Genomic DNA, 15,267 nt, shown 5'->3' on the forward strand with positions numbered 1-15,267 from the left:
TACACCATATATGGACCCTGCAGTCGATATTATCCACATGAAACTCTCATTTCCACAAATAACCTATATCTCAAAAACCAGAGCCAATTTGGAAAAAGTACAAATATACTCGGAATGAGTATCATAACAATATCCCATTTTCGTTCAAACTTCCCTGGCAAAGAAAAAAAAAATTATTTTGTAGAGCTGTGCAATTGTTCAAAGGGGACGTTTCATATGTCGACCCTTAGCCGAGGATACCTCACTGGAATCTTCTGATTTTTTCCTTGTAGTTTGTGTAATTAGTGTAGATTTTGTTTATTGCTAGTGCGTAATTGTAGAGAAACTCTCCTTTGTAGTTGCAGTCTTTCATTGTTGTACAGTAAAACAGTTGTGGCATGCATGTAGATTTGCACCAAGTATTTAAGTAGACATTATTTCCATTTCTATGTTTATGTGTTATCTTATTTTGCTCTTCAAATTGTGCTTTTCTGTGTTATCGTGTGAAATATTGTGGCAATAATGGCGTGTGAAAAACGTAACACTAGGCTCCAAAGTAAATTGAGAAATAATAGTGACGACGAGCGTAGCTTATCAGCGCCGCCGAGTAATGAATTTACTAATGTTCAAAGTAGTAATTTGGTAACTGTGCATAGGGAAATGGAGCGGGCGTCAAATAATGGTGTAGACAGTGAAACAGGTAGTGAACAGGGAAGCGTTATCGATCGATCGGTCGGCAACAGCTCGTCTCAGGAATCGGGAATGACAGAACACAATATTGCAAATACTGTAGACTCAGGTTTTGGGTTCTCACCGTTTTCTCAAATGAGTCAAGAAACATTTTCTGCTTGTCAAAATGTGAATGTTGCCGGTGCAACTTCACTGCCGAAAAGCACTGAGGAACATGTTTCAGACACCAGTGCATTGTTATTACAGTTAATGCAACAAATGGGACAAAGGCTACAAAAATTAGACACAATGGAACAAAATCTTCAAAAGTTAGACACAATGGAACAAAATCAGAGACAAACACAGCAACAGTTAGACACAATGAAACAAAATAGAGACAAACACAGCAAAAGCTTCAAAAGTTAGACACAGTGGAATAAAATCTTCAAAAGTTAGACACAGTGGAACAAAATCTTAAAAAGTTAGACACAATGGAACAAAATCTTCAAAAGTTAGACACCACGCTTGAACAAACACGTGAAGATTTAACTACTGAGTTACATAACATCGAATCGAAATGTCAAAAAGTCTGTAATGACGTAACAAACACAAATTTGTGAGCATTTCCAACCTATTTTTTCGCGTCATGAAAATGCATTACAGAATCACAAACCAGCCATAAAAGAACTGCAAACTATTGTTCATGAAAATCACGACACCTTGCAAGCTAAATTTGACTCAGTTGCATCTACCGATTCGGTTACGCAACTTGCAAAAACTGAAGAAAACTTAAAGGACACAGTAGATTCGATTTCAACACAAATGGACACTCTGAAACTTGGTTCAGAAAAACACACTGAGGAAATGTGTTCACTATCGGAGAAAGTAGCCGAACTTTCGGATCATGTCACTAATTTATCTACGAAGGTAGATGATAATCTGAATGACACAGAAGAGTGCAAACAAATTAGGAAATTCAAACAAAATCAGAATCAGATTAATACGCAACACCAAAGAGAAATCCGGGAAGTACAAGATCAGCTGACACAGTTAATACAAGAATTACGTATTTCAGAGGACACTCGCGCCCCAATACAGGAAGAGGGACATAGAAATACGGAACAGCCACAAAATAATAACACAGCGCATTTCGGAAATTATGAAAGAAATTGGCAAGGTGCACCGAATTTTGAAATGGAACCGCCGAAACGACGTAACAATGACCGATATGCGACTCGCCGACATGATGACTTTGACTATAAGCTGTTCATTACTACACGTAAATTCAAAACATTTAAGAATTCTGCCAACGACATTCATCCACAAGCGTGGCTCCATCAATTCTCTCATTGTTTTCCTCCCAACTGGTCGTTAGAACACAGATTAGAATTTATGTGTGGCTACTTAGAGAATGAACCAGCTGTAAGAATGCGATCGGTCATTCACGACTGTCACAGTGAAGGAGAATTTTACCATGCCTTCCTCTCAGCATATTGGTCTCAAGCTACACAAGACCGAGTAAAACATAGCATCAAGATGACGAAACACTTTGAACAATCTGAATTTTCCAGTCTTGTCAAATATTTTGAAGACATGTTGCATAAGAATCAGTATCTTTCAAACCCATACAGCCCCTCAGAACTCATCCGTATTTGCTTACTCAAATTGCCTGAACATTTACAGCATATTATTTTAGCAGGACGTTGCAAAGACGACATTGAAGCCTTTCAGGGACTGTTACAAGAACTGGAAATTGACACTGACAATCACGGAACGTGAAAACAGGAACACAACAATTACAGGTCACATCTGTCACAATTCCGTGACGACAGAAACGGTAACTGGACACGACAAGCCTATTCTTACATCGTAAATGGTGACCAAAACAGACACCACCTGTATGACAACCACTGGCAGAGTAATAATTACAGGGAATGATCGCCTCTCCGCGGTAATGACTATCACAGAGACAATCAGAGAAACAGACAATATGGGAACCAAAATAATTATTATTACGGGAGACAGAATAACTTCAGACCCAACAGTTCAGCGCGCAGTTACGATTCCGGGAGAAATTCTCCACCACATGACCGACAGACAAGAAACTACAGGAACTACCGACATGACGACAGACGATATAATCATAACGACAGACCTGAATTGCATCAGAACTGGCAGGATTCTAACAGAGCTGGGCCCTCTCGCCAAGGCGAATTAGTAGAAGTTAGGTCTCCTAATCCCAATAACAACGCGCGCCAACAAAGAGACAGACAATGACTCGCGCCGCAGGCACCCACGTGCGCCGGCTGGCTCAGAGAAAAATAACACAGACGCTAACCTTGAGAAAAGATTTAGCATTCCTTTCCGACGTATACCACATGACAATTGCATTCAAGTTCAAACTCTGAGTACTATGAAGAGTAAAGGATTTCACCACACTTCACATATAAAACCGCTTATTGAGAGATAATCTGCTTTTTAACTTAGTCTTTGCCACTTTACATTACTAGTATGCTTTGTCAGACTTAAAATCTGTTAATATGCAACAATGTTTGAAGTTAAATATCCAGTCAAGAACCAAGAGAACTTATTTAAACAGAAATTACGAATGCATTGTTATTGTGAACAAACGACACAGTGTTATTGTGTGTGTACATTCTTGCTTGTTAGTTCCACTATCATGTAATGACTATAAGGATCACATACTTAGAACATTTACCAGTACTGCTAATGAGATTTTAATGCAACATTTTGGTTTACTTGCAAATACATTATGGATTCAAGGTGCTTTCTGAGAGATACCAGATGACACAGTGGTTAGTTTATGTGACACCTACACGATTTTATCACGACGCTACTAATGAGTGACAATTTACAATGTTGCTTTTGCGGTGATTCTGTTTCATATCTGCACAGTTTTTCTGTATTATTCTGGAAAGTAAAACATGTTTTAGTAGTAACTTCTGTGGTATAGCAACAATGAGACAGCCTTTTTCGTGGCACAACAATACATTACTGTACAGTACTTTCTTCATCACGCCAATAAACATAATAACTACGATATCTATTCGCAAAGCATTTCACTTTCGTTTATGATGAGGTAAGTACATTGACTTCAGCAGAACTTTGCTTACAGAGGACGATAACTACGACACTTCCACAGAATTATCTTACAGCAAGACGCACATTTAGCGCTACAGGACACGCATTTGAGTGATCAATTTTGTACTTAAACCATTTATTTTTCAAGATTTTTGAATTACAAAGAAAGTTTTCCGTGATACATTTCATTCCATTGCTGTAATCTGTAACACTTGAGGATATAATTACATTTATCCTCAGGGGGGTACATGCCTACTTTGTGTACCATGTCTTTGGCAAGCACAAGGAGCCCTAGCTAATATGGTATTTGCTTATACAACTTTACACATCGGTACCATATTTCTCTAACACAGAATTACACAGCTATCTGATCATTTAACTGAGAGATAAACATTTTTTTTACTACATCAGTGACACATGTTTACGCAATTACACAGTTGGGTAACTTCACACTTATGAAACTGTATTTTGTCTGTACTTTGTAAACTGTTCATATTTTTTCGGAATCATTGTGATACTATGGGAGCTTTGAATGATGTATTTGGTATGGGATCATGATTTTTAGAGTACGTTTGAGGTAGATGACACTATTGAAATGAGCAGAGAATTTTCTTTAGGTTTTGAAATTATTGCATAAAGCTACGACGTTTTTGAGATTTGACTGAGGTGTTTTGATGTTATTTTTACGACGACGAATATGTATATGTGTAATAAGGTAAGGAATAATGAGTAGTGGTTAGGGACTCTGACTTGTGAAAAAGGATGTTGGAAACCAAGAATCGTACTTTAAGAGTTATGAAATGTGTGTATATGCGTGAATGTATCACAATGCCGACGAAAATTTTTTGGACACTGTTATATCAATAGCATTTTGTTTCTACACATTTGTAACGCAAATTTTCGACCTGTGAACTTTTTATATGAGACTGCCACTGTAGCGGAAACTGCTGTCGTAAATATTTCCGTAAGAAAATTAAGTGACCAGCTGCACGTAATGCGTCGTGGGCACCCAGCTGTGTCAGACGCCTGGAGAAGAAGCCATTAGTGCATGCCTTTTCAGAGCACAGGTAGAAAAGAAAAAAAAAGGGGAGGCCATTATCCTCGCTATTGACATTCCTTTGTAGAAAGCACCGCAAATACGACACGCTCATGACATGGAGAGATACTTACATCTGCACACCTGATTATGACAAGCGTCTTTCTCGAGAATTGAGAGAATTTTTTACTACCTTACGAAATGCCATATGGCTAATGAATGATGTTTCATGCCTTCCTTTGTACATATTTGCTCATTTTCTTTCATATCTAGTTTCTAGCTGCACTGCAGCATTGCTTATTATAAAATTTAATAGATGTACTGATATCACTATTTTCTGTCTACAGACCAAGTAAAGAATGTTTCTGATAAACTTTCTTGGAAAAGAGAGCACAAATAGACATTTCCCTTCACAGGAATTCCATAAATACTATTTTTAATGACTTGGTAATTTCTTTTCTAGAATAAATTGTGATGCATCACTCTAGTGTTAAGATGTGACATAGGTATTAGACATGGTCATTTTCAGTGTAATATTTTTTTCTGCTTGAGCTTTGTCATATTTAGATATAAGCTGCTGTTTGCCAGGCATAGTGCTACTGAATTTTAATTTGTGTTACTCTGCTAAGCCAGATTTATTTTTCTTGTTTGCTGCACGTTGCCTTATATTAGTTGTAATATTGCAATTGCTTTGCCAGTTTGAATTTTTTGTCATTGATGTTTGTGTTACTTGTTTTGTGCTGCTGCATTGCCTCGTCCCGTAGTTTAGCATCTGAGCTCAGTAGATTTAAGTTAGCTTAAGAGGGGTAGACTATATAAGAGAATGAGTTCCGATGAATTGGAAGAAACGCATTGAGAAGATATAAGAAACAGATTTGGTAGAAATGAGTATTGTGCACTGAGAAATAATTATTTTGCAAGAAATATGAATAGAATACAGAAAGCAGGTATAGATAGGACTTTTTGGGAATAATGATGAATGAAGGGAGATCTCCAAGAAGTAAAGAAAGTTTTGTTTGCAAAATACTACAGTAAAACAAACCCTGTCCTTTCCTTTTGTGTCATCCCACTATGTGTTTGTGTACCCTTGTGTATTTCTTTTCTTCCTGTCTCTGTGTACTGTTTCATAGAAATTTTTTTCTGTTCTAGTACTAAGCTACATTCACTATGATGAGGAATACTGTTATCCTCAAATATAATTTGCATTAATAATATGTTATTTACTTTGCAAAGATGTTTAGACATTATTTATTCTGTTTTGTTTTAATGCTCATGTGTGAAGTTGATATTTCAAAAGTTATTCTGATCTTTTATGTATTTACTTCTGTCATAATTCCTGTAACACTGATGTATATATCTATTTCTATTCTTTTGTAAAGCCTGTATTACTACAAATGTTATCTGTATTATTATGTCTTTAATGATGTATTTTGTACCTTTGTTATTGTTTTCTTATGTTATAAAATTGTAATTGACACCAGGTCATCAAATTAAGTAACTTGTAAGTTCCATTTCACTGCACACGTTTCTGTTGGTCATAGTATATGGACAATATGTGAGAAGTAGGAACTAATAGTGTTTGCACGTGTGTTAATAATTCAGCAAGGGACTGGATAACAGTATTGCTGGTTCTAAGGACAATTCCAAAAACTTTGTGAGTGCACAAGTGGTGGTTATGGACTTGCTATATTCTCCGCAAGAATCTTCGATGTTGATTGTGCACCTGCACAGTCGCAACGGATGGCTGCTAGCCATCTCTACAAGGACTACAGTGGGTCAGCATCTTTGATGGCCCACCAATACCATTATTTCTACAAGGACTTTAGTGGGTCTGCTCTGTGATGACCTACCTACCAATATTCTTCAAAACGTCGAATGACTCTGCTGTGGGTTTGCTCTGTTGTGGCCCATTACCTGTCTGCATGTCAAGAGTCAGTACTGTCTTTCCGTTTGAAGGACAACACTACTTCTTCAAGACTGTGTGGAAATCCACTACTTCCGTGTGCATTTTCTTTTACTGCTCAGACTTTCAGAAAAACACTGCTATTTTACTGTGATGAACGATTAGGACTGTCTTTATGGACTGTGAGAAAGTTTAGCTTTTGACCAACATTGTATCAATAAGTGTGTGCAATTGATATCTTTGTTATTGTAATTATAAAAAATTTTTATCAAATCATTATTGGCCACTGCCCGAAACAATTTGTAAAATTTTTTGTGGGGAGCATGGGGGCTATGTAAGTAGGCTGTTTATGTTTTCTTATTGGCAACGTTACGTAGCAGTCTGTGGGTGCTTTGCACTGTTGTAATACTCGCCATTGTAGCGTTAGGCAGCTGGATGTGAACAGCGCGTAGCGTTGCGCAGTTGGAGGTGAGCCGCCAGCAGTGGTGGATGTGGGGAGAGAGATGGCGGAGTTTTGTAATTTGTCATGAACTGCTATATATATTATGATTATTAAGGTAAATACATTGTTTGTTCTCTATTAAAATCTTTCATTTGCTAACTATGCCTATCTGTAGTTAGTGCCTTCTGTAGTCTGAATCTTTTATTTAGCTGGCAGTAGTGGCGCTCGCTGTATTACAGTAGTTCCAGTAACGAAGATTTTTGTGAGGTAAGTGATTTGTGAAAGGTATAGGTTAATGTTAGTCAGGGCCATTTTTTGTAGGGATTTTTGAAAGTCAGATTGCGTTGCGCTAAAAATATTGTGTGTCAGGGTTAAAGCACGGTCTTGTATAATTGTTCAAAGGGGACGTTTCACAAGGGACCACCGAATGTAACATGTCCGTCTGAAAGACGGATTGCCACGAACAGAAACACAAACACCCTCCTTTAGGGACCATTGGACGACTTCGGATTCACTGCGGGATATTGATGTCTCGGTACCGTTGCCTGTCTCTTTGCTTCCACTTAGGCTAGGTATTCCGTATACACCGCTATACGCCGTTAGGACTATAGGGATTACAGATTCAGTGGTAGTGGCGTGCCATACGATTTTAAGTAAAATCGAGTCCTTAAGGCGCGGTGCGCCAGCGTGTAAAAATAAATAAATAAATAAAATAAATTTAGAATAGCTATTTAATCTTAGAAGTGGTGCACCGGGGTGATTTAAATTTCTGCGTTTACTTTTTTTGGATTTTAGGTAATTTTAATCAGAGGAAACAAGAATTCTTTAGCATACCTTTATCTTATGTTGCGATGAGCCATCAAATACCGTTGCACGATTTGTTTGGATTGTGGTGTTTGGGCGGCAACTAGTTAAGGCGCAGTGCTGCATGATAAGTCGGTGCAGTGGGCATTACTAATTATGTTGTATGTGAGTGGTTTGTAGTGGTTGATGTTCAATGTTTGCGTACGTTCGTTGTATTTGGTTGACGTATATTGTGAGTGCTTTATCTCCACGGGGCAAAAGTAATTAAACTTAATTTTTGATCATTTTTGTTGAGTAACGTTTCATTGAGTAAAACTTTTATTAATGGGTATATATACTTTAAAGATAGTATTTTCAATCAGTCTGTCAGAACAGATTTTTTAATTTTTTTTGTCTGAGTTATTGAGAGCTTAAAGCAAATGAGATTGCTTTTGTTATTTGACTTTAACTACCCACAGTACTTTGATACTCTCGGTATCACTGTTGGATTAACTACTGCTCATTGTGGTTAAAGGCTCAGGGAACTTTGTAAGTGACCCGTTGCCCTATGGCTGTCTTAGCTGCGGGTGGAGATCGACGCATATGGCTGAAGAAACCGTGGTGCCCAGCGTGTTCTCCTGAGCTGATAATTCTGTAACCGCGTGGTCCTTGTTAATAAATGGTAGTCAGCTCAGTCTCGTCAGTTAAATACCCCAGCGCTCCACTCAGAACTGCGAAAAATTCTGCACATTTATGTGCTGTATGAGAATCGTATTCGCATTTGCGAATATGGCAGATCTTTGGCTACACTATGTATTGGTGACGGCGAAAACTTTTGTCAGGACAAGTTTCGAAATTGGATCTTCGGCTTGTTGCGAGTGGTTGCCGTGACCCAAGAACACTCCCCAGACCGACCAAACTTCCGTATGTTACCGTTTCGCCTGTACCCTATACTCGGACAGGTACTGTGAGTCCCGTACAGGAAGAGACGTATGATTAAAGTCGAAGTCCGTTTACCAGACGTAAAGGACATTGCAAAGTACCTTAGAACAACAGAGACAGTGCATTTTATATAAACTTGTGTACAGTAGCGACCTCGCCTGCGTAGCATCTGTGTCACGACCAATGGTGGATAAACCATTTAGAACTGGTATATACAGTTAGATTACGGGACTTTATGGAAGACAAGCTACACTGGCACAACACCTGCCGCCGCCCTCTGCAGCAGATGGCGGACTGCACTCACCCGACGATGCAGAGTAGGATGGCTATCAGATGCGTCCGGGTGCTGGCCTTCACCGTGACGTCAGACTGCACGTGTCTGCCACACGTGGGGCACAGCACGAGGCTCGGGCCAGGCCCCACTGCCGGAGCCGGCACCGCCACAGCTGCAACGCGAAACAACATGTTGCTCTTGTAACAGAGTGAACCCCCGTTAAGTGCAGACAATACAGTAATTTCATTTAATCCCAGTTAAGACTGGAAAAATGCGCTGTTTGATAGCTACACGTTGAGCAGCGCATGGGTATCCACGTAACGAGAGAGCGACAATAGCAGAAACATAAAAAGAAATTGATTAGCACAGAGATTCACATAAACAAAATTTTATATACAATACTGGCCATTAAAATTGCTACACCACGAAGATGACGTGCTACAGACGCGAAATTTACCCGACAGGAAGAAGATGCTGTGATATGCAAATAATTAGCTTTTCAGAGCAGTCGCACAGGTTGGCGCCGGTGGCGACACCTACAACGTGCTGACATGAGGAAAGTTACCAACCGATTTCTCATATACATACAGCAGTTGACCGGCGTTGCCTGGTGAAAAGTTGTTGTGATGCCTCGTGTAAGGAGGAGAAATGCGTACCATCACGTTTCCGACATTGATAAAGGTCGGATTGTAGCCTATCGCGATTGCGTTTTATCGTATCGCTACATTGCTGCTCGTATTGGTCGAGATCCAATGACTGTTAGCAGAATATGGAATCGGTGGGTTCAGGAGGGTAATACGGAACGCCGTGCTGGATACCAACGGCCTCGTATCACTAGCAGTCGAGATGACAGGCATCTTATCCGCATGGCTGTAACGGATCGTGCAGCCACGTCTCGATCCCTGAGTCAACAACAGATGGGGACGTCTGCAAGACAACAACCATCTGCACGAACAGTTCGACGACGTTTGCAGCAGCATGGACTATCAGCTCTGAGACCAAGGCTGCGGTTACCCTTGACGTTACATCACAGACAGGAGCGCCTGCGATGGTAAACTCAACGACGAACCTGGGTGCACGAATGGCAAAACGTCATTTTTTCGGATGAATCCAGGTTCTGTTTACAGCATCATGATGGTCGCATCCGTGTTTCGCGACATCCCACATTGGAATCGTGTATTCGTCATCACCATACTGGCGTATCACCCGGCGTGATGGTATGGGGTGCCATTGGTTACACGTCTCAGTCACCTCTTGTTCGTACTGACGGCACTTGGGACAGTGGACGTTACATTTCAGATGTGTTACGACCCGTAGCTCTACCCTTCATTCAATCCCTGCGAAACCCTACATTTCAGCAAGATAATGCATGATCGCATGTTGCAGGTCCTGTACGGGCCTTTCTGGATATAGAAAATGTTCGACTGCTGCCCTGGCCAGCACATTCTCCTGATCTGTCACCAACTGAAAACGTCTGGTCAATGGTGGCCGAGCAACTGGCTCGTCACAATACGCCAGTCGCTAGTGATTTCTCAGGATCTATGCATCCAAATTGAGTGAAAATGTAATCACATGTCAGTTCTAGCATAATAAAAAATGGTTCAAATGGCCCTGAGCACTATGGGACTTAACATCTATGGTCATCAGTCCCCTAGAACTTAGAACTACTTAAACCTAACTAATCTAAGGACATCACACAACATCCAGTCATCACGAGGCAGAGAAAATCCCTGACCCCGCCGAGAATCGAACCCGGGAACCCGGACGCAGGAAGCGAGAACGCTACCGCACGACCACGAGGTGTGGACTCTAGTATAATATATTTGTCTAATGAATACGCGCTTATCATCTGCATTTCTTCTTGGTGTAGCAATTTTAATGGCCTGTAGTGTACAATAGTCTTTGTACTCATCAAGAAAGTGGGCTACAATAAATGAATAAACTCTTTTGATTTATTTTGTTTTTCAAAACTCTTGTGACGATCATGCAACCGTTTCCGTTCAAGAACCTGACTGCTCTGCGACCCTGAAAATGCGTTGTGTCTCCTGAGAGACATTCTGTAAGTAGGCTGTTTAGGTTTTTATGTTGGTAACGCCACGTAGTGCTCTGTACGAAAATCGCTGACTGCGCTGTGTGCAGTCTGTGGCTGGTTGGACTCATCGTTGGAATATTCGCTAGTGTAGCGTTGATTAGTTGGATGTGAACAGCGCGTAGCATTGGGCAGTTGGAGGTGAGCCGCCAGCAGTGGTGGATGTGAGGAGAAAGTTACCAGAGTTCTGAGAGGTTACTATGAGCGGACGATCTGGACGTGTGTCCGTCAGAAAAACGAAATTTGTAAGACTGGATATATATATATATATATATATATATATATATATATATATATATATATATATATATATAATGACTTTTGAACACTATTAACGTAAATGCATTGTTTGTTCTCTATCAAAATCTTTCATTTGCTAACTATGCCATCAGTAGTTAGCGCCTTCAGTAGTTACAGTCTTTTATTTAGCTGGCAGTATTGGCGCTCGCTGTATTGCAGTAGTTTGAGTAACGAAGATTTTTGTGAGGTAATTGATTCATGAAAGCTATAGGTTATTGTTAGCCAGGGCTACTCTTTTGTAGGGATTATTGAAAGTCAGATTGCGTTGCGCTAAAAATATTGTGTGTCAGTCTTGTGAAGACCAGAATAAGTAAAGAGAAAACTGTCTGAGAACGTTCAATTTTACTCAGCTGTTTCAGTATCAAATAACGTAAGAGCTTTTCCAGCACTGTCATTCTTAATTTTCAAAGAGGAAGTTTCACTTCGAAGGCAGCTACAGTGTGGGCGAAAAGTCGCAGTACCCCTGTAACCCCTGCTTAGTATGATGCGATATTAAGCGGATTGGTAGCTATGTTATTTCTTATCAATTGTTACAATCAGTTTTGGAATTCTTATTTAACTCGGTATACCGAGGACAACAATGCGAGATCACTAGAAAAAATACCTTAAGTTCAGAACTTTTAGTCCAACGTTAGAGATATCGGATACAGACCAGAATGAGCACGTTTTAACATGTCGTGCTTTGTTAACTCAGTTTCCAAAAACAGTGAACCGACCAAGGTTATGTTTTCAGATGAATGTGCCGTTTATAGCAGCTCACTTGCTAGAAGTATTGTCGTTTGGATCAAAGAGCACCCTCATTACACATTCAAGTTAAAGAAAGACTGTGGCTCATGTAGTGATACGGGCAGCGGCTACATCACTACATCTGCTTGGACCGTACTTTTTGAAGGGGCTGTGAACGGTGCAAATTATTTACACATGTTACAAACATGGTTAATACCCCAGTCTCAAGAAAAGGGCCTCACAGAAAAGATATGGTTGCAGCAAGATGGAGCGCCTCCTCACTACGCTATGGTAGTGCGTGAGTTTCTAAATGAACACTTCGCAGGACGGCGGACGGGTCTTCGTCTATCGTAAATACCAGCTCCCTTGAAATGACCACAAAGAAGTCCTGAACTCACCACACCTGACAGCTCGTTACGGGGAGCTGTTAAGGCGCATATACCTATACGTCGTTATGCCGCTAACGCAAAACTTTGCAATGTTCTTGACGATGCATTTCGCACTACACCACCGGAAATGTTCAAAAATGTGACAAGAAGAACATGGTGGCATAATGAAATGTGATTACAGTTTCTTGGAGAATATATCGATATATTTGACACTAAATACATAAATAACCACGTCTTCTAAACAAATAAAATGAATTAGCATTCGATACTAGGATGTACTGGCACTTGTCGCCCAACCTGTAGAAAACCTGTGTCTCCCGTTTACTAGGCAGATGTGCCTAGGGTTAAGTCCCAGCCGTTGCACAAATAGTACTTCATTTCTTCAGCTTCTATTATTCAAGAAGATAACGTTAGGACTCCCATGTCTCAAGGAAAATGTAATTCCATCGTTATTGCGCATTTAAATGCATGCAGGCTCTCGCTAGCACACGACAAAGGTACCTTTCCAATTACCTACCGGTTTATAGTGTGACGTCACAAGAACTTTGTGGGGCTCGTATTTCTCGTAGATCCAGTCAAAATGACGCAACGTTTGCAGGAAGTCTTATGAGGTGAGTGATGAGAGACAAATAACACTTACCTTTTCGCCGACTGATTGGTTATTTGCATCATGTGGTTGCTGCCTGCATTTTTCGTAGTTCTATTGGTTCAGATTCGATGACTTTGTCTAAAGTTGCATTTAGATGGTCATTTCTACACTTCAAAATATGGGGTTTTATGATGAGAGCGTTGCTTGCGTAATGTTCCATTCGCGTAATTTTCTGCTTTGGAGATATGCTTTCTTTGTGGCGAAGATAAAATCCATTGTTCATAGCGAAAAAAAATCTGCATTGAAATATCAACATCGGACTTTCATTAACTCACCCATGAATGTAGGACACCCCACTTAATTAGCGCAGAGTGACAATTATTGAACTATATGAAGTAAAATCCTCATAACCCGTGAACGGTTTGCGTTAGGATGTTCAAACTGCACGGTTTGCCGTGGGGCATGATGGGAGTTGGTATGGTATGGTTTACTGACGAAAGTCACTTTCATATGGATGGGTTCGTCATTAAGCAAAATTGGTGCATTTGGTATCGTTTGGTTTATTGACGAAACCCACTTTCATGTGGATGGGTTTGTCAATAAGCAAAATTGGCGCATTTGGGGGATTGAGAATCCGCATTTCGCGACCGAGAAGTGTCTTCATCCTCAGTGGTTGACTGTGTGGTGTACAATGTCCAGCCACGGAGCAATCGGTGCGATATTCCTTGATAGCACGGTGTAACCTCACCACAAAAAATTGTATATATAATAATAATAATATTATGATTCTAATTTTAGTATAAGCACCCCACAAAATTATAATAAATAATAATAATGAATATGAATATGATTCTAATTTTAGTATAAGCTCAGAACAAAATTGGTTCCCATTTATAACCTCCCTACAGAAATTCATTCCGATTTAACCTCCACACAAAATTTGTTTCCCATTTAATGGGCCGGCCGAAGTGGCCGTGCGGTTAAAGGCGCTGCAGTCTGGAACCACAAGACCGCTACGGTCGCAGGTTCGAATCCTGGCTCGGGCATGGATGTTTGTGATGTCCTTAGGTTATTTAGGTTTAACTAGTTATAAGTTCTAGGGGACTAATGACCTCAGCAGTTGAGTCCCATAGTGCTCAGAGCCATTTGAACCATTTGAACCATTTAATGTAAGCTCGAAACAGAAAAATTCCTAAACCTCGTAATAAAAAATAAATTCAGTAACCTGGTAAATTTTGGACAACAGCAGTGCTGCGTCATGGCCCTGTAAGATCATTCTGCATAAAAAAACAAAAATTCTTACCTCAATAAAGTCGTCAACTACCTGCTCTTACAATAACCTTTTTCCGGCACAGCTCTGTACAATGCTGGCCGATATATTTGTCATTTATGAAAGGAAGCAACTGATTTTTCTTTATGCAACAATCGGAATGATCATGGATTGGAGAAATTAGTAAATTCTTTTAATTGAAATGAATGCTTGTTAGAAATTACTTTATATGACAAAGATTATTATTAGGACATTTTTAAAAGATTTACATGGGAGTTCAGATACATTACTAGATATGCGCGAGGCTGTTTTTTACCTTATACAATAATACTCAGGGTCCGGCATCGCTGCACTGCGACCGGCCAGCCAACACGATACACCAGTCCAGAGTAGAGCAGACTCCACACAAGCGCAGACTAGCCACAACGTACTGCTACAGCTACACAGTTCGTACTGAGTCAACACTGCTCTCTGGTCAGTGATTCTCTTATACCTTGCATATCGCAGGCAGCGCATGAGCAATACATCGAAATTACATCTGCTCGGACCTCTTACATAAAATTACATCTGTATTACATCTGCTCGGAGCTCTTGCATAAAATTACATCTGCTCGGACCTCTTACACGGTGCGATATTCCTTGATAACACGATGACTACCGAACGGTACGTGAAGGTTCTGGAAGATGATTTATCCAAAGTGACCCTGATTTCGACAAGATGTGGTTCATCCAAGACGGAGCTCGACACCATCGAAGGAGGAGAGTCTTTTGTGT

At 40.1% G+C, this 15,267-nt stretch overlaps 1 protein-coding gene across 1 annotated transcript in view; it reads right to left on the reverse strand.

Annotated features, from left to right (window-relative positions):
- Positions 1 to 15,267, reverse strand: part of LOC124593963 (lipopolysaccharide-induced tumor necrosis factor-alpha factor homolog) — a 44,592-nt gene that overhangs the window by 12,310 nt on the left and 17,015 nt on the right. The window contains exon 2 of the mRNA XM_047132314.1: positions 9,161 to 9,302. Within this exon, the coding sequence (XP_046988270.1) occupies positions 9,161 to 9,302 (142 nt within the window). The remainder of the gene's footprint in view (positions 1 to 9,160; positions 9,303 to 15,267) is intronic.

This window comes from Schistocerca americana, chromosome 1, assembly GCF_021461395.2.
Source record: "Schistocerca americana isolate TAMUIC-IGC-003095 chromosome 1, iqSchAmer2.1, whole genome shotgun sequence".
Classification (NCBI taxonomy): domain Eukaryota; kingdom Metazoa; phylum Arthropoda; class Insecta; order Orthoptera; family Acrididae; genus Schistocerca; species Schistocerca americana.